The sequence below is a fragment of the Cervus canadensis genome, chromosome 18 (genome assembly GCF_019320065.1).
Source record: "Cervus canadensis isolate Bull #8, Minnesota chromosome 18, ASM1932006v1, whole genome shotgun sequence".
NCBI classification, from domain to species: Eukaryota; Metazoa; Chordata; class Mammalia; order Artiodactyla; family Cervidae; genus Cervus; species Cervus canadensis.
Window position 1 is genome coordinate 29,302,196 of NC_057403.1, and position 24,815 is coordinate 29,327,010.

The 24,815-nt window shown below is 43.0% G+C and overlaps 1 protein-coding gene and 1 pseudogene across 2 annotated transcripts in view; both read left to right on the forward strand.

Moving 5' to 3' along the window:
- The window catches only part of RHPN2 (rhophilin Rho GTPase binding protein 2), a 67,268-nt gene that overhangs the window by 21,400 nt on the left and 21,053 nt on the right, over nucleotides 1-24,815 (forward strand). For both annotated transcript variants that reach the window (XM_043437685.1, XM_043437686.1), the window contains exons 3-4: nucleotides 7,409-7,537; nucleotides 10,610-10,685. In XM_043437685.1, the coding sequence (XP_043293620.1) occupies nucleotides 7,409-7,537; nucleotides 10,610-10,685 (205 nt within the window). The remainder of the gene's footprint in view (nucleotides 1-7,408; nucleotides 7,538-10,609; nucleotides 10,686-24,815) is intronic.
- LOC122421561 lies at nucleotides 133-501 on the forward strand (annotated as a pseudogene).

Genomic DNA, 24,815 nt, shown 5'->3' on the forward strand with positions numbered 1-24,815 from the left:
AGTTGGTGACAGAATTGAATTGAATCGTTGGGCACCCAGTTGGTGTCAGAGAATCAGAATTGTAGAGTTTCAAACTTTATTGTTTTTTGAAAAGTTATGAGAATTGCTGTGATGGCATGGCAAGCCTTCAGGATGGCGCCAAAGAAAGATAAGAAGCCTAAGAAGTCAACCTGGAAGTTTAATTTGGATCTTACTCATCCAGTAGAAGATGGAATTTTTGATTCTGGATATTTTGAACAGTTATTGCGGGAGAAAGTTGAAGTGAATGGCAAGACTGGAAATCCTGAGAATGTCATTCACATTGAATGCTTCAAGAATAAAATCATAGTCGTTTTTGAGAAATAGTTCTCTAAAAGATATTTGAAGTACCTTACCAAGGAATACCTTAAAAAGAACAATCTTCGTGATTGGCTTTGTGTGGTTGCATCAGACAAGGAGACTTATGAGCTTCGTTACTTCCAGATTAGTCAAGATGAAGATAAATCTGAGTCTGAAGACTAGATAAAACCATCCTTTATAGGGCTTTGCTTGCTAATAAAACAAATTAAGCATACAAAAGAAACATCTTGAAATGGACCTTTAGCTTATCAGTGAATAAAAAACAGAATTTTTAACAAAGAACAGAAAATAAATAATTAACAAAACAGAAAAGTTATGAGGGTTGAATAGACTATATTGGAGAATATCACATGTATGGCAGAGCCATGGCATATGGGATCTTAGTTCCCCAACCAGGGATGGAACCTCCACCCCTATAGTGGAAGTACAGAGTCTTTACTTCCAGCTTCCCCCGTGGCTCAGACAGTAAAAAGTCTGCCTGCAATGCAGGAGACCCTGGTTCAATTCCTGGGTCAGGAAGATCCCCTGGAGAAGGAAATGGCAACACACTCCAGTATTCTTGCCTGAAAAAATCCCAGGGACAGAGGAGCCTGGCAGGCTACAGTCCATGGGATCCCAAAGAGTCAAATACAACTGAGCCACTTAACCACTGGAGTGCCGGGAAGTTTCTGAGACTTGTTTTTTGGGGCAGGAGGTATATGTGTATGTGTGTAGTGTACTGTGATACAAAACTCATTTCTTACTGGTGATCATGTCCTTCTCCAAAAAAATTCCCAAACCAGTGATATTCACCAATTGAGCTCCCAATATCTCATTGCCTGGCTGTGGAGTCCAGACTATGCATGAACGAAAACTTACTGGGCAGTGAAAGGGCAAGTGCCATCCTATTTGCAGCCAGGTCATGACTGCTCTTTCTTTTCTTTTTTAAAAAATACATATTTATTTGCCTGTGCTGGGTTTTAGTTGCAGCACACTGGATCTTTGATCTTTGTTGTGGCATGCAGGTTCTTTTGTGGGATCTAGTTCCCCGACCAGGGATCAACCTGGGTCTCCTGTATTGGGAGCAGAGTCTTAACCACTGGACCACTGGGGAACTCCCTACGACTGCTCTTTCTGAGTGGGCGTAAGCTTGTTGGTTGGTCATGGAGAACAAGCTGAGGGAAGGGAGGTAGAGAGAGGGAGAGAGAAAGAGAAGGGAGTATAAAGACACCATGAAGAGAAACTGATGCACCCAAATATGTGCAGGGTGTGGAGAGTCCCCGGGGGAGGTCTGACTCCAGGGGAAGTGGTTTAGTGCTTTGCTCTCTGGAGGAAAGGTGGACAGGTGGTGAACAAAGCAGGTCAGTGACAGGTAGACGGGTTTTCATCAGCTGAGGATGGGGAGGTGGTCAGTTACTGTTTCTGGCTGGCTGGAGCTCTTGCTGGTGACCCTCAGGTGTCCTCATGTGTGACAGGAGGACACTTCTAGTACTTGGCCTGAACCATGACTGAGGACTTGCCAGGATGGTTCAAGGAAATGTATTCAGCAAGACCTGGCTTAGAACTTGGTGGTTACTGTCACAGTTGTTTTTGCAGTGGTTCTGAATCTGTAGAATGAGCCAGCACCTGAAAGATCTTTGAGTAGGTAGCAAAAGCCCTCCTTTGGGAACTTGGGTCAAGTCTGTTCCTCCATCCAGCTTCACACTGTTCTGTTAAATGAATATAGTACATTTTGCTTATCCACTTGCTTGTTGCATATCTGGATTGTTTTCTACTTTTTGGCTGAGGAATAATGCTATTATAAACAGTCACATTCATGTCTTTGTTGGACATGTGTTTTCATTTCTCTTGTATAGACTCCTAGGAGTGCAATTACTTGGTAAGTTATGTTTTAACATTTTCTGAAGCTACCTCGCTGTTTCCCCAGTGGCTGTGTCATTTACATTCAGGAATGAGTGAGGTATCTAGTTTCTCTGTACAGCCTCACTAATACTTGTTATTGTCTTTTTTTTAAATTATAGCCAGTCTGATAGTTTTGTATTGGTATCTTATTATGTCTTTAACATGCATTTTCCTATTGACTAAAGACACCGAGCATCTTTTCGTGTGCTTTTTAGTCATTTATAGAACTTCTTTAGTAAAATGTCTATTCAAATCTTTTGCCTATTTTATGAATTCAGTAAAGTTACAGGATACAAAATCAATATACAGAAATCAATTGCATTTCTATACACTAATAATGAACTATCAGCAAGATAAATTAAGAAAATATTCCCAACACTTATACACCATTGGTGGGTCTGTATGTTGTAGAGCCACCATGGAAAACAGTATTGAGATTCTTCAAAAACTTAAGACTAGAACTGCTCTGTGACCTACCTACTCCATTTCTGGGTATTTATGAAGAACACAAAAGCTACTTTGAAAAGATACAAGCACCCCATGTTCATGGCAGCAATATTTATAATAACCAAGATATGGAAGCAACCTAAGTGTCTGTCAGTGGATGACTGGATAAAGAAAATGTGATAAACAGGCGCGCGCATCTGCATGCATGCACACACACACACACACACACACACGGAATATTATTTAGTCATAAAAAGGAATAAAATCTTGCCATTTGCAACAACATGGTTGGAAATTGAGGGCATTATGCTAAGTGAAACAAGTCAGAGAAAGACAAATACTATGTGATCTCACTTATATGTGGAATCAAAACAAAATAAACAAAAAACCCCAGATCCTGTATATCGCAACTGAGAGTTCACATGTCGCAACTGAAGATTCCTCATGCTGCAACAAAGAAACAAAGATTGAAGAGCCTGAGGGCCACCACTAAGACCCGGCACAGTCAAATAAATATATAAATATATATATTTTAAAACCCAAGCTCATAGATACAGAGAACAGATGGTGGTTGCCAGAGGTAGGGGTTGCAGGATAGATGAAATGAGTACAAATTTCCAGTTACAAAATAAGTCATGGGAATGTGATGTACAGCATTGTGACAACAGTTATTAATACTGTATTGTATGTTTGAAAGTTGCTAAAAGAGAAAAAAAAAAAGGAAGTTGCTAAAAGAGTAAATCTTAAAAGTCCTCATCTTAGGAAAATATTCTATAACCATGTATAATGACAGATGGCAAGTAGATTTATTATGGTGATCATTTTGAAGATATTCAGATATTGAATCATTATATTGTACACTTGAAACTAATAGAATATTGTATGTCAGTTATAACTCAATTAAAAAAATCTTTTGCCCATTAAAAAAATTGAGTGATCTTTTTATTATTTAATTAACAGAACTCTTTATGTTTTCTAGATACAGATTCTTTATCAGATACACAATTTGCAAATATTTTCTCCCAGTCTGTGGCTTTTTTCTTCTTCTTCTTTTTTAGTATTATCTTCTGAAACACTGAAGTTTAAAATTTGACAACTCAAATTAATGTTTCTTCTTTTATGGATTTTTGTGCTTTTGTTGTGTAACTAAGACTACTTTGCTATCACTTCATGGCAGATAGATGAGGAAACAATGGAAACAGTGACAGACTTTATTTTCTCGGGCTTCAAAGTCACTGCAGATGGTGACTGCAGTCATGAAATTAAAAGATGCTTGCTGCTTGGAAGAAAAGCTATGACCAACCTAGACAGTATATTAAAAAGCAGAGATATTACTTTGCTGACACAGGTCTGTCTAGTCAAAAGTTATGGTTTTTCCAGTAGTCATGTGTGGATGTGAGAGTTGGACCATAAAGAAGGCTGAGCACTGAAGAATTGATGCTTTTGAACTGTGGGGTTGGAGAAGACTCTTGAGAGTCCTTTGGACTGCAAGGAGATCAAACCAGTCAATCCTAAAGGAAATTAGTCCTGAATATTCATTGGAAGGACTGAAGCTGAAGACTCCAATACTTTGACCACCTGATGCAAAGAACTGACTCATTAGAAAAAAACCTGATGCTGGGAAAAATTGAAGGCAGGAGAAGGGGATGGCAGAGGATAAAATAGTTGGATGGCATCACTGACTCAATCAATGGATGTGAGTTTGAGCAAGCTCTGGGAGGTGGTAAAGGATAGGGAAGCCTGGTGTGCTGCAGTCCATGGGGTAGCAAAGAGTTAGACACAACTGAGCTACTGAACAATAACAACAAGAATACTTTGTCCAATTAGATGTCACGAAAATTTCATTCTAGGAGTTTTGGAGTTTTTGCTCTTTTACTGAGGTCTCTGATCCATTTTTTAAGACTTTACTTTTAATTGGAGGATAATTGCTTTACAATGTTGGTTTCTGTTGTACAACAACCTGAACCAGCTGTAAGTTTTTATATATCCCCTCCTTCTTGGAGTCTCCCTCCCACCCCCAACCCCCGTCTGATCCATTTTGACTTGATCCTTGGTTTGGTGTAATGCTTAGACTGAGATTTATTTTTTGCATATTGTGCAGAAAAGAGTTATTGTCGCAGGCCTGAGAAGTCTATCTTTAGAAAGCCCTGCTTGCAAGGTTGGCACTTGGCTGGTGTGTGGAAATGTAGATTTCAGGAGAGTTCCCCTTATTCCTAGGACTGATAAGAGGAGCTCACTATACTTAAACTATTTGCACAAACCATGTGAAGTGAAGTGAAAGTCGCTCAGTCGTGTCTGACTCTTTGCGACCCCATGGGCTATACAGTCCATGGAATTCTCTAGGCCAGAATACTGGAGTGGGTAGCCTTTCCCTTCTCCAGGGGATCTTCCCCACCCAGGGATCGAACCCAGGTCTCCCACATTGCAGGCGGACAAGCCATGTGGTTTATAGCAAATACCTGCTTTCCTTCTTGGAGTCTTAAATTTTGGAACATGCTAGGCAGGGATGTCTACCTGACCAACCCCCAGTAAAAACCCTGGTGATCTTCCTTGGATGACAGCATTTACACACGTGTTGTCACAACCCTTTGCTGGAGGAATTAAGCATGTCCTGTGTGACCCCTCTGGGAAAGAGGACTCTTAGCAGCCTGTGCCTGGTTTCCTCTAGACCTCACCCCATGCGCCTTTCTCTTAGTTGATTTTGCTGGATGTCCTTTTGCTGTAATAAATCCTGAGTCCTGCAAGTCCCAACCCCACTGACTCTAGGGGCGGTCTTGGGGACACTGACATGCCTAGAAATGTCCAATTGCTTCAGCACCATTTGTCAGAAGGACTTTTGCTCCTTGAATTTTCTTGTCACCTTTGTCAGAATCAATTTACCATAAATGTAAAAATTTACTTCTGGATTCTGTTCTGTTCCATTGTCTGTCCTTATGCCAGTACCACATTGTCTTGATTACTGAGGCTTTATAGTAAGTTTAAAATCAGATAGCATAAGTCCTCCAACTTTGTTCTTTTTGAAAATTATTTGGCTCTTCTAGGTCCTTTGCATTTCCATATAAATTTTAGGATCGGTTTGGTAGTTTCTCCTAAAAAAGCTTACTATGGTTTAGATTGGAGTTGCTGTTTTCACGTTTTTTTAAGTTTATCTTGCTTATTTATTTGACTGCACTGGGTCTTGGTTTCTGGGACTTTCTCTAGTTGTGGTGAGCGGGGGCTACCCTTGGTTGCGGTGCACGGGCTTCTCATTGCGGTGGCTTCTCTCGCTGCAGATCACAGGCCGTAGGCGCAGGGGCTTCAGCATGTGGGCTCAGTCGTCGAGGTTCACAGGCTGTACAGAGTGAGGGCTCAGTAGTTGTGCTCAGGCTTAGTTCCTCCACGGCATGTGGCATCTTCCCCAGCCAGTAGTCAAACTCGTGTCCTTTGCATTGGCATGTGGATTCTTACCCACTCTACCACCAGGAAAGTCTGTAACTGGAATTGATTTGAATTGATGGATCAGTTGGAGAGAACTGACCTCTTGACAATAGTGAGTCCTCCAGTCCATAAACATGAAACATCTGTCCGTTTAACATCACAGTAGTGTTTTGAAGTTTTCAGTGTGCAAGATTTCTGCTTCTTTTCTTAATTTTATTCCCAAGTATTTTATTCTTTCTGATACTATTATGAGTGAAATTATTTTCTTAATTTCATTTTAAGATTTTTCTTGTTGCTAGTATACAGAAATAAAATTGATGTTTGTATTTTGACCTAGCTAAATTTATTAGTTCTAGTATTCATTTTTTGGGTGCCTGGGAATTTTATACATGCAAGATTATGTCAGCTGTGAGTAAAGTTTTACTTCTTCCTTTAGGTCTAGATGCCTTTCATTTCTTTACCTTATTGCTACTGGCTTGAATCTCTAGTATGGTATTGATAAGAAGTAGCATAAATGGACATCTTTGCCTTGCTCCTGATCATAAGGGGGAAAGCATCAATCTTTCATCATTAAATATGATGTTAGCTGTGGGTTTTTGTAGGTGTCATTTATCAAGCTTTGTAAATTATCTTTTATTCCTAGCTTGTTATGGATTTTTACCATAAATCTGTGTTGGATTTTATCACATGCTTTTTTTTCTTGCATCTATTGAGATGACAGTTTTTCTGTGTCCCTTATTCTGTTGCTATAGTATGTTACATTAATTAATTTCCAGATATTAAGCCAACCTTGCATTCCTGGGATAAATCCCACTTGGTTCTCTGTATATGTTGCTAGATTCAGGTTGCTAATGTTTTGTGGAGGATTTTCACATATATATACATGAAAGATACTGATTAGTTTTCTTGTGGTGGTTTCCCCTAGTTTTGAATCAGGGTGATATCAGCCTCATAGGCTGGGCTGGGGAATATTACCCACCCCGTCTCTTTTCTCATCTTTTCCCTTTTAAGGAGATAATTTATGGTCCCTTACGGGTGACTAGGAGCAACTTCCTTTTCTCTTCTAAAGGCTAATCCTTACAGAATTCAAGTTAAGCAGCTCAGCGTCATTGGCTAAATCCTAGGTCCATGTATGGACAGATGTGGCTCAAAAGGGAGCAGGTTCCCGGCCTCCCTGAGACACCTTGTCTGATCACAGCTGGCACCTCCATCTGCAGGCAGGCCCCCAGAGTTCCCTACAGGGACCGGGGTGGGGTGTCTGCTCCACCGGCCACTGGGGGATGCCTGGCTGAAGTTGCTTCTCTCCCCCTTTCTCTTTTAACAGAGCGGCCACGAACCAAAAGGTACGAGAACAGGTGCGCCTGGAACTGAGCTTCTTGAATTCAGACCTGCAGATGCTCAAGGAAGAGCTGGAGGGGCTCAACATCTCGGTGGGAGTCTATCAGAATACAGAGTAAGTAGGGGCAGTGCTTCTGTCAGATACTTTCTGAGCCTTGGGAAATGTCTGCAGCAGGGATGGTGCACAGATAGGCCCCAGGATGTAGCCAACCCCACTTTGATCTGGTTTGGGATTGAGCAAGGTGCAGGAGTTAAAGAGAACCTGTATAGGGTTTGTTGGAAATACCTGACCAGTTGGAGAAGAAGGCATTTATTTGTCCTGGGGCCACTTGGGACACAGTTTTACTGGAGAGCCTTGTGGCTGGTTTCAGGCAGGGAGATGGCACCCCTCACGTAGCCTGGGTGATGCCTCTGCCATAAAGAGGCCCTGGAAGGGTAGCTCTGGTCAGCTCTGAGAGTCAGCCGGCCAGGTGGGGCCCAGGAAGCCCCGTCTTCTTCCCTCTCCACCTCAGCACCATGCACACGATCTGACTCTGGGTCATTCTGTTGATAAAAGTTGAGAAACATATAACAAGCTGCCTTTTCCAGCAAAGATCATGAGACTTTTGCAAGTTCCCTGAGGGGATAATGTAACTGAGACACGTTGGAAATGTCTCCCATTGAATATTTGAGAAAGAAATGTTCTGATTTAGAAGCATCCCTTAGAGAGTCTTTGTGGGAGGCCCAATGTTGAGGTGTGACCTTCAGAAGAGCTTAGAAATTCTCCCTCCCCAAGGTGAGCTACCTTGGAAGGAAAAGTCCATCTTTTTTTTTTTATTTTTCTATATGGACCATTTTAAAAGCCTTTATTGAATTTGTTAGAGTATTGCTTCTGCTGATTATGTTCTGCTTTTTGGCTTCGAGGCATGTGGGATCTTAGGTCCCCGACTGGAGATAGAACTCATACCCCTTGCATTGGAAGGTGAAGTTCCTACCCCTAGACTGCCAGGGAGGTCCCCAAAAGTCCATCTTAAAGAGGAAATAACCTTGAGAACTGCTAAAGAACAGTTTATGTACTTTTCTGTCTGGGGAAGTAGGACTTTTCAAAAGGTAAGGGAGCCCCAAGGAAAACTCAGTGAGAAAATAATTCCCTGGATGAACAGAACGAAAATGATGGGGAACCTTCCATCACCTTTGAAAGGTGCTTTTCCTGATCGTCTCCTGCACAGTCCTCTGTACTGTCCCCAAGGGGTTTTTCTGAGCCACGGGTGAAACGTTTGCTTCCTTAGTGGCCATCCATGAGCCAGGCTGTGTCCTGGCTCACTGACCTGTGAGCTCCCAGCATAGTTCTGACACCTGATCAGTACAGCCAGCGAACAGCTTCCCCCAGCTCATGCTGTGTACTCAGTCGTGTCTGACTCTTTGCAACCCCTAGGCTCCTCTGTCCATGGGATTTTCCAGGCAAGAATACTGGAGTGGGTTGCCATTCCCTTCTCCATCTATGAGATGAGTCAGGGCCAAGCATTGGTGATAGAAGTAGTATGTTTCTTATTCCACCTCGCTGTACGTGAAGCACAGGGCTGTTCATGCATATTCCCCAAAGACACGCAGTCAAGGCCCCTGTGTGACTGCATTACAGATGTAAAGTGGCCGATTGGCCTCTGGGAGTGGGAAAGTTAGTCCCCGGGAGTGGGGAAGAGGGGAGAGAGATGTGCAGATATATAATGACATCTTGCATTTCCATCCGCCCTCTTCCTGTTTTCAAAGCACATTATTTTTTTCTTGGTACAGTTGATCTTCATACACATCTATGAGGTAGACAGGGAAGACATAATCTCATGCAGATGAGACAACACAGGGAGCCCCAAGGTTATGGGAAAATGTTATATTAGCACAAGATGGAGGGTGGGGAGTCCTGGCCAGGAGCCTGGGGATGCTGGCTGCTCTTGCACGGTCACAGGAAGAGCAGACCTAGCCGCCAGCCCCGTCGGGGTGAAGCCAGCAGATAGCAGCCCAGCCTGTCCTCATCTCCTTCTAGCAGGATCCAGCTTTCCTGGCAGGCCTTAGGAAGGCTATGCACCCCATTGGGACTTGCCTGCTTTCAGCACAGTCCTGTTGTTTTCTGTCCCCCACAGAGGCAGCTTCAGCTTACAGCCCATTGTCCACTCACCCCGCCTGCATTCCTGGCCTCCTCCCCGGCTGGGCTGAGGGCCACAGGAGGTCTCCTGTTACAGGTCAGGGAGCGAAATCCCTGTTGGCAAAACACAGCTGAGCCTAGTTCACTTCCCACTGGCCCTGCTCCTGAGACCACCTAGGGTGACCTTTGGGGTAACCAGGTGGTTGGTTGGGGCAGAGGAGGTGGTGGGGAAGTAGCTGGCCAGGGCCTGACCTAGGGCTGGGAGCCAGGTGCACTTAGGTGTCAGATGGGGCCCCCGCCCTCAAGGCCTTCCCTGTGCTGAGGGTGGGACACCTAGAGGGATACGCCCCATGGGAGGAGGCACCTGAGAGCCCAGGGTTGGAGGGCTGCAGGAGAGGTGGGACCCACTGCAGTGAAGGGAGGAGGAGGAGAAGGGTGGGGGCTGGCTGGAAATGGTGGCAGTGCCCCAGACCGCAGAGCAGTGAGCACGTGAGGCACAGACCCTGGTGTGCAGTAGGTCCTCAGGACAGTTATTCAAAGATGCAATGTGACTGGAGGGATAAATCAGGTAGATTTATCAGCTGGTAGATTTACAGATTTACAGCTGGTAGAGACCTCATGTGTTAGGCTTGGTTGTCTAGAAGGGGACAGGGACTCCTCCAGCAAAGACGAGGACATGACCTGAGTGGTCTTTTAAAAAAAAAAATAGTTTTATTTATTTTTGGTTGCATGTGGTCTTTGTTGCTTCGCTCAGGCTTTCTCCCATTGCAGTGAGCGGAGCTACTCCTCATTGTGGTGGCTTCCCTTGTTGCGGGACGTGGGCTCTAGGCATCTGGAAACTTCTCAGACCAGGGATCGAACCCATGTCTCCTGCATTGGCAGATGGATTCTTATCCACTGTAGCACCAGGGAAGTCCCCAAGTGGTCTTTATGGAAAATGAACTGATGTGTACTAGCTTGGCGGGAGGAGAGGGGTACGGACCTGAGCTGGATTCTGGTGGGGGAACAAGCTGGGGGTATGCAAAGTGGCCGAGATGCGGATGTTCATGTAGCTTGCTCTGTTCCTTCTAGGGAAGCATTTACGATTCCCCTGATTCCACTTGGCCTGAAGGAAACCAAGGACGTTGATTTTTCAGTCGCTCTCAAGGTAAATCTCAAAGCAATGGGCAGTGAATTCGCTGTTTAAAAGAGAAATGTGGAAATTGTGAATCCCTTGCAAGTGCTGAGTAAGGCTTGATGGGCCAAGTGTCGCGTGATTTCTTCAGGGTGGCCTTGAGCCCCTTTGGCAGACCACCCAGACAGCCCATGCTAAACTTCCCTATGCTCACTAACATCTGGTCGCTGAGACTCACACGCCTGGGGAAGGGGTTGGGAACCCGGGCTGGTTGGCTCCAGGAATCCAAGGCAAAGAGGATCTGTGGTAGACAGGCTTTGAGTTTTTAAAATTGCATCCTGTTTTAGTATCTTTTTTTTGCCTCAGATTTTATAGTCAATTGAGGCAATGTTTTTGGAAGAATAGCCAAAAGTTTTTGACCCTCAACGTTTTATTTTGGAAATAGTAGAAAATTTGAAAGAATGCCACAGTGAATCCCTGTATACTCACTACCTAGATTCTCCTGTTAACATTTTGCTGTAGTCACCTTACCATGTATTTGTGCATCTATGCATCCCTCTCTCTGTACATTAGCACATCTTAGTTTTTATACCTTTCAGAGTAAACCAAGGATACTGGTTCACTGCCCTTAAACACTTGAATAGCTAGAGTTTATGCATCCCCCACCCCCTGATCCCTGGATGTCTGCCTTCTCTTTTTTTCTCTCTATCCCCCCCTCTCCCCTCCCCCTTTCTCTCCCTCCCTCTTTCCCTCCCTTCCATCTTTTTTTTTCTTTTAAGTACCAACTTTATTGAGATATTCACACATTGCACAATTCACCTCTTTAAAGTGGAAACAGTACCTGGCCTCCCCTTAGCCATGTGTGTCTGTGGCAAGCAGTGATATTGTAGGCCCACCTCTGTCAGTCACTGAACAGATGCTGGTGATGTCAGAGGCCCAGCTGTTAGGGCCCCTGTAATTCAGTGGAGGATCTGGGTGGGAAGTGAGAGAGATGCTTTGATGGAGGTACCCAGAGATGGCTTGCCCCCAAGCTGGGGTCAGGAGAGGCCTCCCCAAGTCTGGAATGCTTTCCTCTTCCTCTTCGCCCCAGATCCATCACTCTGAGTTTTACTGAATTGTCTCAAACTTCCATGTAGGAGAAGAAAGTGGTGATGAGGTGGAAGGTGGTGTCTGTCTCCAAGCTTTCCAGCACAGGCAGGGTGTGTAGGGATGAATCCCAGAATCGTGAAAAATGCTTCAAAGAATTCTGTTTCTTATCACAGTAGTCCTATTAGTTGACTTATCTTTTCACTGATTTTATTTTAGAAAAGAAAAAAATGACCATATGGCGTTTTGGGCACTGCACAATTTGTCCTTTTAAAAAGCAATTGGTAATAAACAAGTGGGACCTAGTTAAACTTAAATTTTAAAATTAAAATTAAAAGCTCTTGCACAGCAAGACTGTGGACTATGCTAAGTCACTCAGTGATGTCCAACTCTTTGCGACCCTATGGATTGTAGCCTGCCAGGCTTCTCTGTCCATGGGATTCTCCAGGCAAGAATACTGGAGTGGGTTGCCATTTCCTTCTCCAGGGAAACTATAAATAAAGAGAAAAGACAACTTTCAGAATGGGAGAAAATAATAGCAAATGAATCAACTGACAAAGGATTAACTTCCAAAATATACAAACAGCTCTTACAGCTCAATACTAGAAAAACAAACAACGTAGTCAAAAGTGAGCAGCAGAGCTAAACAGACATTTCTCCAAAGAAGACATACAGATGGCTAACAAACACATGAAAAGATGCTCAACATCGTTCATTATTAGAGAAATGGAAATCAAAACTACAATGAGATATCACCTCATGCCAGTCAGAATGGCCATCATCAAAAAATCTACAAGCAATAAATGCTGGAGAATGTGTGGAAAAAAGGGAACCCTCTTGCAGTGTTAATGGGAATGTAAATTGAAACAGCCACTGTGGAGATTCCTTAAAAAACTAGGAATAAAACTACTATATGACCCAACAATCCTACTACTGGGCATACACCCTGAATAAACCATAATTGAAAAAGATGCATGTACCTCAGTGTTCATTGCAGCGCTATTTACAATAACTAGGGCATAGAAGCAACCTAGATGTCCATCGACAGATGAATGGATAAAAAAGCTATGGTACATATATACAGAGAAATATTTCTCAGCCATAAAAAGGAATGCACTTGCGTCAGTGCTAATGAGGTAAATGAACCCAGAGGCTATTATAGAGAGTGAAGTCAGAAAGAGAAAAATATCATATATTAATGACTTCCCTGGTGGCTCAGATGGTAAAGCATCTGCCTACAATGCGGAAGACCCGGGTTCAATCCCTGGGTTGGGAAGATCTCCTGGAGAAGGAAATGGCAACCCACTCCAGTATTCTTGCCTGGAAAATCCCATGGACAGAGGAGCCTGGTAGGCTGCAGTCCATGGGGTCGCAAAGAGTCGGACCCAACTGAGTGACTTCACTTTCACTTTCTTTTCGATGCGTATGTATGGAATTTAGAAAGATGGTACTGATGAACCTGTTTGCAGGGCAGCGGTGGAGACGCAGACATAGAAAACAGACTTGTGGACACAGTAGGGGAAGGAGAGGAAGGGCCTAATTGGAAAAGTAACATTGAAACATATATATTACCATATGTAAAATAGCCAGTGGGAATTTGCTCTATAATACAGGGAGCTCAAACCCAGTGCTCGGTGACAACCTAGAGGGCTGGGATGGGGAGGAGGCGGGAGGGAGGTTCAAGAGGGAGGGGACATATGTATACCTATGACTGATTCATGGTGATGTATGGCAAAGATGAACAAAATCAATTCAGTACAGTTTAGTCACTCAGTCGTGTCCGACTCTGTGACCCCTGTGGACTGCAGCATGCCAGGCTTCCCTATCCATCACCAGCTCCCAGAGTTTGCTCAGACTCATGTCCGTTGAGTCGGTGATGCCATCTAACCATCTCATCCTCTGTCGTCCCCTTCTCCTCCTGCCTTCAGTCTTTCCCAACATCAGGGTCTTTTCTAATAAGTCAGTTCTTTGCATCACGTAGTCAAAGTATTGGATGATGAACAAAATATATATTGTAAAGCAATTATTCTCCAATTAAAAAAAAATTTAAAAAAAAAAGAGGGGTGGGGTGGCAAAAAAAAAAAATTGATTAATGCTTCGAAAGCTTTTGCACTTGTCTTCCAATCTCAAGCAGAGACTGTGTGAGTTCCTTTCCTTCAGGGCCTTGTGGACTGATGTCTTGTTTAAATCCAGGTCCTGGGCCCTGTGAGTTTGGGGTTTATATTAGAGTTTGAGAAGGGACTTTGGTAGTCTTGCCAGACCCAGGATTACCAAAAATTTTATTTTCTGGGTAGTAGACAGCTATATGCCAGCTTCTCACAGGGCACATGAACTTTCAGTTAGGTGTGACACTTGCCATAGGTCTGTGAGACTCCAGACAATGCCTATGTCTGTGGAAATGTTTTAGTTGCTTTTGTAGAATAGTTTCTTTTAAGATTTAGTTTGTTGCTTTGTGCCAGAGCTGGAAGAGTGTGGGCATTTTGCAGGGGACAGGAAATAGGTGAAGGGGATTAAGGTTACAAATTTTCATATAATAAATAAGCCATGGGGATAGACTATGAAGCATAAAGAATATATTCAGTAATACCATAATAACTTTGTATGGCAACAGATGGCTACTAGACTTGCCACGGTGATCATTTTGTAAAGTATGCAAATATCAAGCCAGTATGTCATACACCTGAAACTAACATAATATTGTAGTCAACTGTATTTCAATTAAAAAAAAAAAAAAAAAAAAAGACATACCCAGAAATACAAAATGTGTGAGTTTGGAAGGAATTGTGCAGGTCGCCAAAATTTAAAAAATTTAAAAAGAGTACAGGAGTTCAAAAGGGAGACTCTTGGGGAAAATTGGGAATTTCCTGGGCAACTGTGAGGATCCGAACATGTCATGTGCGGAATTCACATTAAATCTAGTGGGGAAAAAAGATCACATGTTGTGGGTATGGCCAAGTGCTATTCAGCTGAGGTTTCCAACCATGTCATTTTAGCCTAAAAAGAACTCTACAATGTCAGTCATACAAAAATGAGGATGTCTGGGGGACAGTCTGTTTTTCCTTCCATGTTTGTGCTTGAGAGTAACACAGACAGGTGCGCGTAAATAATCTGGCCTACTAAATCAGGGCAATTCATGTTGTCTTTCAGATCTGTGTATCCTTGTGATGTTTAATGGTCAGTGAAGCTTCATGGTCTGATTATGTTCTGTTTTAAATAAATGGGCTTTAAAACAACTTCATGGAGAAGCACCATCAAAATAAATTCCCTTTCCAGAGTATTCAAGTTTTTTTTTCTTTTAAATATAGCTTTATTAATATATATTTCTTATTGAGAACAGTATTGCAAAACGTTCAGAAAATACCAAGACATGTAAGGGTCCCTCACAGCCACACACATTCCCCTACACCTTTATTTGATGCTTAAGCTTTGAGCACCTGGTCTCATCTTCTGATCAGGGGTCTTTAGGAGGATATGAGACTCCTCCAATCTATTCAGATTCAGCATGGTATCTACTGGTAGTAAGTGCCAAGTAAGGTAGCTATTAATTTCATTCTTAAGGCATCTTCCAGATTTTATTGTCAGCAGCTCTCCTGTGAGCATCTGTGCACACTTTGCTGAATATTCCCTTTGGATAAATCTCTAGATGTGGATTTGGTAGGTCAAAGATATGTTTACCTAATAACCCACCAGAACTTGTCTTGCCTTACATTCCTATCAAGTGTGTGTGACTGCTTATGAAACCGTTTGTGTCATCTTTTGGGGCTCCAGAGAGCTCTGGTACCACAGTTCTTTATGTCTCAGCAGAGAAGACAATTTAGTGCGCAGTGAAGAGGTAGATAAGAAGTGACTTTTTAGAATAGGACGCTTGTGAGCAGGCGAGAAATGGTGCACTCTGAGCACTTCCTGGACTATATAGTTTTATAATCAAAGGAAAAGGAGGGGCTTCCCTGGTGGCTCGGTGGTGAGGAATCTGCCTGCCAGTGCAGGAGACGTGATCTGGCCCCTGACCTGGGCAGATCCCACATGCTGTGGAGCAGCTAGGCCTGTGTGCCACTACTTCTGAGCCCTAGAGCCCAGGAGTCTCAGCTACTGACACCCATGTGCCCGAGAGCCCATGTTCCAACAAGACAAGCCCCTACAACGAGAAGCTCACACAGCACAACTAAAGAGTGGCTCCCACTCCCTACAACTAGAGAAAGCCCACACAGCAACAGAGAACCAGCACAGCCAAAAATAAATTAAAAAAAATTTTTTTTTTAAAAAACAGGAAAAGTGGGGAAAGGGAGAAGAACTTCTTTGTCTTTCTTGAGTAGACCTCATGCTTCCATCATCAGCTCTTCCTCCAGGTTGAGCAGGGTAGTTTTCTTGTCCCTACGTAGTCAAGCTAGGTCCACAAATTATTGCTTTTTATGCAGGCAGAGGGCATGTCTTAGGGGTCATTAACTTTCTGAGCTCACTGGGCAGGATGTGGGTCTCATGCCACCATTGTTCTATTGTCTTGGGCGTATGTCTCATGCTTCTCCTGCATGGGTTTGTTTCTAAGCAAGCCTGCCTGGTTTTGTGATTAAGCAAACTTACAGGGTCTCCCATATTTTTTCTACTTACAATCCCCTAGTGGGATTAACTATTTAATCACCTACTTTGTCCCTTTACTCTGTCTGTATCATTCCTCTCTCCCAGTGTTTACCGTTTTATGCTTCAAAAGGGGTAAAGGGCAGTAACTGATCATTAGCTACTTCGGGCTGAGATGAAACATCAGCCTGCCTGGGGAAGGAGTGAAGCACCTGGCTGACTGTCCCTTCTCTGTTCGGAGAGCTGCAAGTCAGTGTCACTGTGGTTAGCATCATCCTTTTAGCCTTCTTAGATATTAAGCATTGGAGAATGAATCTACAAAAAGGTATAAATTGAAAGAAATACAACAATGAGCTTTGGAAAAGTCATTAAGAAAGATTATAGCCATGATTTTGAAGATCCAGACCGTTTTCCTCAGTTTCCAAATCTAAAAGAGAGTCACTGAAGGCCTCAGTCTCTTTCTGATTATACCTGGAATCTTAATGTTTTATATTTTAGGGTATATTGAGTCTTTTATCTCAGTTATAGATTCAATTTATTCTTTTCTATTTTTTGTTAATATCTTTTGATGATGAGAGTGGTTTCCTTGTCCCTCAAGGGACAGAGTGTGGCCCCTAATTTATTTAAAAAGTACCTTCTATTAAAGAAATAGGACAGTCAGGCACAAACAGAAAGGAATGTAGAAATAACCAGCCACTGATGTTGTACAAAAAGGGTCACAGGAAAATGTGTACCTGTCTCTTGCCTGACCCTCCCATTACATATTTCTCACAGTTGTTAAGGTTTCCGATCCTTTGGGTTAAGACCAAGAAGGTTACGTTAGTCTGTGAGAAATTTTATCAAGTGACCTGACATTTCAGTGACTGCCCAAGGCTCCGCATTAGTTCTATAGATGCCATCTCTGAGCAGAGCCTTTTTTGGCCTTGGACCCTGTCAGTCTTTTGATTGTGAAATCATCAAAGAAGGCAGACCCCACCCCCCAACTCTCTGGTGCCTGGGGCATTCCCTCTTTGAATACCTTAGCTGTTTGCAAAGGGTTCATCCATCACAGTCTTACTCTAATGTGTCCCTTCTGTCCACACAGAGCACACTGATTTTGTCTGGGTACCTATGGGCCTTATGGTCTACCATGGCCAGATTGGCCTAAAAAACCTGGCCTTTCCTGTGGTGGTCTCAGAGTGGACACAGCCATTGTCATCATCTGGGCCCTTTGTTTATCTCTCTGGGTGTATTCAGCCTCTTTAGCCATATCCCTATTATTGAAAACCAAATAAGCCAATTAGAGCAAATCACTCTTAGGGGTCTGAGGACCTGCAGTTGGCTTTTTTGAATATTATTCCTGATGTCTGGGGAAGACTGGGCTATGAAATGTAGAGCCAAAAAGTCCTGTCCCTCAGGGGAGGAGGGATCCACCTATGTACACTTTTTTTTTTTTTGGTATTTTTTTTTCCCATTTATTTTAATTAGTTGGAGGCTAATCACTTTACAATATTGTAGTGGTTTTTGCCATACATTGACATGAATCAGCCATGGATTTACATGTGTTCCCCATCCCGATCCCCCCTCCCTCTTCCTCCCCATCCCATCCCTCTGGGTCTTCCCAGTGCACCAGCCCTGAGCTTGTCTCATGCATCCAACCTGGGCTGGTTATCTGTTTCACCCTTGATAGTATACTTGTTTCAATGCTGTTCTCTCAGAACATCCCACCCTCACCTTCTCCCACAGAGTCTAAAAGTCTGTTCTGTACATCTGTGTCTCTTTTTCTGTTTTGTATATAGGGTTATCGTTACCATCTTTTTAAACTCCGTATATATGTGTTAGTATACTCTATTGGTCTTTATCTTTCTGGCTTACTTCACTCTGTATAATGGGCTCCAGTTTCATCCATCTCCTTAGAACTGATTCAAATGAATTCTTTTTAATGGCTGAGTAATATTCCATGGTGTATATGTACCACAGCTTCCTTATCCATTCGTCTGCGGATGGGCATCTAGGTTGCTTCCATGTCCTGGCAATTATTAACAGTGCTGTGATGAACATTGGGGTGCACGTGTCTCTTTCAGATCTGGTTTCCTTGGTGTGTATGCCCAAGAGTGGGATTGCTGGGTCATATGGCAGTTCTATTTCCAGTTTTTTAAGGAGTCTCCACACTGTTCTCCATAGCGGCTGTACTAGTTTGCATTCCCACCAACAGTGTAAGAGGGTTCCCTTTTCTCCACACCCTCTCCAGCATTTATTGCTTGTAGACTTTTGGATAGCAGCCATCCTGACTGGCGTGTAATGGTACCTCATTGTGGTTTTGATTTGCATTTCTCTGATAATGAGTGATGTTGAGCATCTTTTCATGTGTTTGTTAGCCATCTGTATGTCTTCTTTGGAGAAATATCTGTTTAGATCTTTGGCCCATTTTTTGATTGGGTCATTTATTTTTCTGGAATTGAGCTGCAGGAGTTGTGTGTATATTTTTGAGTTAAAACGCTTCTATTAATCTCCCTTGAAAAACTGTAGGATTTTTATCTGGTCCCTATTGGATTTCTTTTCACTTTTTCACAGTTAACAGGTTTCATTGTAAGCTTTTTCTTTTTAAAACAAACTTCCGCCCCCAAGGTGTGACTGTTTTTATTTGTATATTTTATTTTATTGGCTGCCAACAGGCTTTTTCTAGTTGTGGTGAGCTGGAGGCTACTCTTCGATGTGGTTCAGGGGCTTCTCGTTGCGGTGGCTTCTGGTGTGTGGAGCACGGGCTCTAGGGCGCGTGGGCTTCAATAGTTGAGGCTCGGGTGGGCTCAGTAGTCTTAGCACACAGGCTTCGTTGCTCCGTGGCATGTGGTATCTTCCCGGACCAGGGATTGAACCTGTATCCCCTGCATTGCAAGGTGGATTTTTGCACCACTGGACCACCAGGGAAGCCCCCATTGTGAGCTTTTTCATACCCTCTATTAAACAATTAATCATATGGTCCCATCTGTCGCTCTCAACAAAGTGGATCTGATGATTTCATTGTGGATTTGGCTCAGGAGCAGCATAGTTCCCCTTGGGGTGTATGGCATGGCCCTCTTGGGCTTGAGCTGCCCTTTGGTCAGCGTGGGCTCTGGCTGCCAGTATTTTGTGCTGTTCTTTCTCAGGAGTGCAGCAGTGGGATAAGATTTGTAAATCTCTCCAGGTGAGATCAAAAGATTGGATCAACCTGGTCAACTCTTTTGTGAAAAGTTCAGGGATCTCAGAAAAACTTCCCAATTTACCCTCTGCCAGACTTAGGTCGGATGTTGAAAAAAGCACGTGAGCTCTTACTGTTTCTTCTTGATTTCTATCAGAAATTTCTCTCAGAGGCAGTTGGTTGGTAACTTACGCTGCTGCGGGTGCTCGCTAGGCTGAAAATGGGCCCCTTGGATAGCTTGGGATACAAAAGAGGTCTTTCCTCACTCTTGGATGCGTTTTGTTGTCGTTTAGTCACTAAGTCATGTCTGGCTCTTTGTGACCCCATGGACTATAGCTCGCCAGGATCCTCTGTCCATGGGATTTTCCAGGCAAAAATACTGGAATGGGTCGCCATTACCTTCTCCAGGAGATCTCCCTGACCCAGGGTAGGAACCCATGTCTCCTGCGCTGGGCGGTTCTTTACCACTGAGCCACCTGGGAAGCCCTGGGTGTGCTGTCCCCTGGGGTAATAGCCTGGCTGGAGCAGCAGCTCCCACCTGTGAGACAGCCCTTGTCGGAGCAGCCATTTTCATGGATATGGCAGGTTTCACCGGAGCAATAGTTAGCTATCCAGAAGTTTCCTTCCTGTGTCAGAGTCTACCTTGTAACTGATTCAGGATTTGTACTTACAACTTTAGATGTTATCCCTCCCAAAGCAGTCTCCCAACCAGGTGTTAATGCCCGAGAAATTGTTTCTAAGGAATACTACAGAGGGTATCCCAGTGGTGTTGACAATGAGCGAGATTTGGTCTAGCTGCAGATGGGAAATAAAGGGTCAGCACTTGTAAGAGTCAGCGGGAGGGGAAGACTGACATCAGGGCTCAGGAGGTCCTCTGTTGGGCACTTTGAGTAATTAGGAGCAAACTACCCTTCATCTTGGAAGCTGATTCCCTTCAGTTTTCTTGAGCATAATGTACTTAAGAATACCTGATAAGAAGCCTTTGATCTAGGCGAGATACAATCCTTTAAATGATTTTTTTTTCTAACATATATATCTCCGATTATAAAGTATAAGCATTTAGTCTTATCCAAAGATAGGTTACAGTGATCAGCTTTAGAAACAAGTTTAGAATACCTTTTTAAGAACTTGGTTAGGCTTCACAGTAATATAACAACAAAGAGTTATTTGAAAAGTGAGTTTTAGATAGTAGATACTGACCTCAGGTAGCAAAACTAAAATTTAATATCTATTAAAACATAATTTTTTTTCTAAAATTATCCTCATCTTTACCAAAGATAGCCAAGTTAAGATAAATTTGTTTATAAAATAAGTCTGGTTAATTCATCACATAGGCATATTTAATTTGTCCAATAAAGCAGGTGCCTTGAATACTAAAACTTGTAAAAGGTATACCCTAAATAAAAAAGCTCATTTTAAATCTTTTTATTTTTCATTGTATGGCATCAGCTTTGTAGCCAAGGAAGGCTTTAACCCATTAAGTAAAAGATGGAGTTTGCTAGGGAGCCGGGAAGAGCCAAGCAGCCATCTTGGATTTCCCATATCCCTGACTGTTTAATTTGCAGCTTTTGTATATCTATCTTAATTTTTTTTTTTTTAATTTAAGAGCAGATTGTTGCCATGCTACAAGGATATCAAGATGGCAAAAGTCTGACAATAAGGGGTTAATTTTTTTGTTGACAAATTGTACATCAAATATAGTATGAACTTACTAACTTTTAGTAAACCCAGATAAAGTATTATACTTAATACTCATGAGTCTAAAAACATATCTGTATTAATTAACAAGCTTAAACTACACACTTTAATACCAAATGTTAATTTAATATTACATATTTCTTAAATCATGTGAACCTATAATCCATTTAGCTTAGCTTCTCTTATATTTGGAAGTGTTTTATTTTGCAAGTGCTTAACTTTACTTTTTCAAAGCCAATTAAATTGAGCTCATTCACAAATTAACCTCAGCAATATTATCTAAAGACAGAAAGACATGACTTACACATATCCAGAGATCTCTATTTCATTTTTAAATGTATTCATAAAATAGACATTGCAGTGCAGGTTTATTAGTTTACAAATAACAGTTGGAAAAGTTTACAGACTTGAGTTTTAACAGGGATAGATACAGAATATAGAAGAAAAGTCTCAGACTTTTCTGTCAGAAGCAATCCGAACAGTAAAATTTCTTTCTTTTTGCATGCTATTTCCATTGTCACCTGATCCCTTCCACATCTCTAAACATCCATACCACCTTTTTATGGCAACCCATGTTGATTACCACCATTCCTCCAGTGTTTTGTTTGTTTTTCCTTTAGACATCCATAATATCTTTCGCTTGACCTGTACCCACTTCCTGATCAGAGCCCCAAAGCATTTGGGGTTGATCAGCCTGTCTAAAACAGACAGCCATCGGTGGAGTGTGCTCCTCCAAACTCTTGGCTCGTGGCATCCCATGAGCCTTCTAGGACCTGACCCCTAGGCCTTCTTTTCTTACCGCAATCCTGCTGCAGTCGCCATCTGAAACCATTTGTGTCATTTCAGGGGCTCATAAGAGCTCTGATACTGCAGTTCTTTGTGTCTCAGCGCAGGAAAGAATTCAGTGAGAAGCAAAGAGGTAGATAAGATGTGATTCATTAGAATAGGATGCTTGTGAGGTTTACAAGCAGGCAGGCAAGAAATGCTTTGCCCTGAGAACTTACTGGACCACAGTTCTATAATCAAAGGAGAAGTGGGGAGAGGGAGAAGAACTTTGTCTTTCTTGAGTAGACGTCATGCTTCCATCATCAGCTGCTCCTCCAGGTAGAGTGGGGAGTTTTCTGCTTCCTACATGGTCAGGTTAGGTCCACAAATTATTGTTTTCTTATATGTGCAGAGAGCACGTCCTGGGAATCATTAACTTACTGAGCTCACTGGGCAGGTATGGGTCTCATGCCACTATTGTTTTATTGTTTTGGGGCATGTCTTGTGTTTCTGTTGTCTGGTTTTGTTGTTAAGCGTCTTCTGAGTAATCATTAACTTACAGGGGTCTCCCGTATTTTTTCTACTTACAGTCCCCTAGTGGGATTAACTGTTTAATCACCTACTTTGTCCTTTACTCTGTCCCTGTCACTTAGGCTGGGTATCATTGATCATTTTGATTTTGGGAGGTCAGGCAAAAATGGTATCATTACTGTTTGTATACATTCTAGAGTTGAATACATCCTCACTTCTGTTTATTTGCTCCTTACATGTGTCCTCTTGGAAATACCTATTTCTAGCCTTTGTCTCCTTTACCACACAGAGTTGCTCTTGAGTTCGTTTGTATATGAAGGAGAGTAATCCATGGTAATGTAGATTGCAAGTATTTCTCCCAGTATGTTCTCGCCTTTAACTTGTTTTACAAGCCATACCAGTTTAAAAAATAAAATCTTTTTTTCAAACAGATTTTATGTTTGTTAAGCTTCACAGTTCTTCCCTTTACAGCCCTGCCTTGAAAGGCATTCTCCACACCAAGAGGAAACATTTATTTTGCTGTAGTTTCTTCCAGTGCTTTGTTTAATTTTTAACATTAAGTCTCTAGTCAATCTGGAGTTTGTTTGGGGGGTGAGTAAAGAGAGGTAGGGTGCTAACTTTTTTTGTTTTAGTTTCTTTTTGTCTGTGCTGGGTGCTTGTTGCTGTATGCTGGCTTTCTCTAGGTGCGGGGAGCAGGGGCTACTGTCCAGTTGTGATGGGGGGCTTCTCATTGGGATGGCCTCTCTTGTGGAGCACAGGTTCTAAGCGTCATGGGCTTCAGGAGTGGCTGCCTGTGGGCTCAGCAATTGTGGCTCAAGGGCTGCAGAGCGCAGACTCAGGAGTTGTGGCACGGGCTTAGTTGCCTGGCAGCAGGTGGGATCTTCCTGGACCGGGGATCAAACTCGTGGTGTCCCCTGCACTGCAAGGCGGAATCTTAACCACTGGCTTCCCACCAGGGAAGCCCCAGGGCTGTTAGTTTTTATTTTCGCCAAAGTGGTGGCCAGTTTCCCCTGAGCTATGTGTACAGAATCCATGTGTCATGTGGGATGCTGTCCTTTCATTCTCTGCCCCTCCTTCCCCCTGGTCCCCTCCCTCCTGTTTTGTGTGGGAGGCAGCCCTGGCTCCTGCTGTCTGACTTCCTGCTGGGTGTGGCTGAGGGGATGAGAGGAGGGGAGGAGAGGGAAGGCGGGGCTTTTCACTCCCCAGTTCCCTCAGCTGGCTACCTTTTGCATTCCCCCCCACCCCACCCCACCAGAGGACCTCCTGGTTTGGATCCTCGCCTCAGGCAGCCGCCTCTCCAAGTTCTCCTAACTCCTTCTCCCCTTCGGCCCTTCAGCTCTGTGGTTCTGATGGCTCTGGAGGCCCCACGCCATCCCTGTGGTTCCCCATAACCCTACCCACATCCCTGTAAGAGTTCTTCCCTTCAGTTCACATCAGGAACAGCTGTGTGTACCCTCCTTCCTGCCTGGACCTGGTGGATGCTCCCGGCTTTTCCTCTTCTTTGAATGGTGGGCTTATGTTATATACCTGATTCTCGAATCTGCTGCTGTTTCTACTCCATATTTGGTTTCATTGTCCATTTTTCATGTGTTTTAGCATCAAGTAGAACAAGCCTTCTTCTTCATCTTCTTTTTTTTAATACTTGTTTATTTATTTATTTTGGGCTGCTTTGGGTCTTTGTTGTGGGATCTTTCACTTAGCAGATGAATTCAGTAGTTGGGGCGTGTGGGCTTAGTTGCCCCGAGGCATGTGGGATCTTAGTTCCCTGACCATGGATCAAGTCCACATCCCTCTCATTGGAAGGCAGATTCTTAAGCTCTGGACTACCAGGGAAGTCCCCTGAGTGGTGGCCTTTAATGCTGCTCTCATGGATGCAGTCCTAGAGAAGCCCTAGAGGAACTTTGTCTCCCAGATCATCCTCGCCATAATTATCGTCACTAGTAACATAATTGATCATATCTGAAAACCATTTCAAATATACACAGTGTCGCTTTGTTAGTAGGGGAGCTGATTCCAAACATCAGCCTTAAAGTCATAAAGAAAATCATAGAATCATAAAGCCAACAGAAAAGTTGGCTAAAAATGACACGTGAAAAAACAAAAGGAGCCTTCTGCATATCCTTGGAACTGGCAGAACATCCTCTCAGGATTTATTCTGAGGAACTAATCAGAGATGTGCAGAAGGAGGACTGTCATGATTTATGTGTTTAACAAAGGAGGGTTAAGAATATCATGGGACATATTGGCTAGCACATAGTAGGTACTCTATTTGTTGAATAAATGAATGGTACCTTTGTGCCTTTGGAGGATTATATAACCATTGAAAGCTGTGTTATAGAATTCTTTGTGGCATA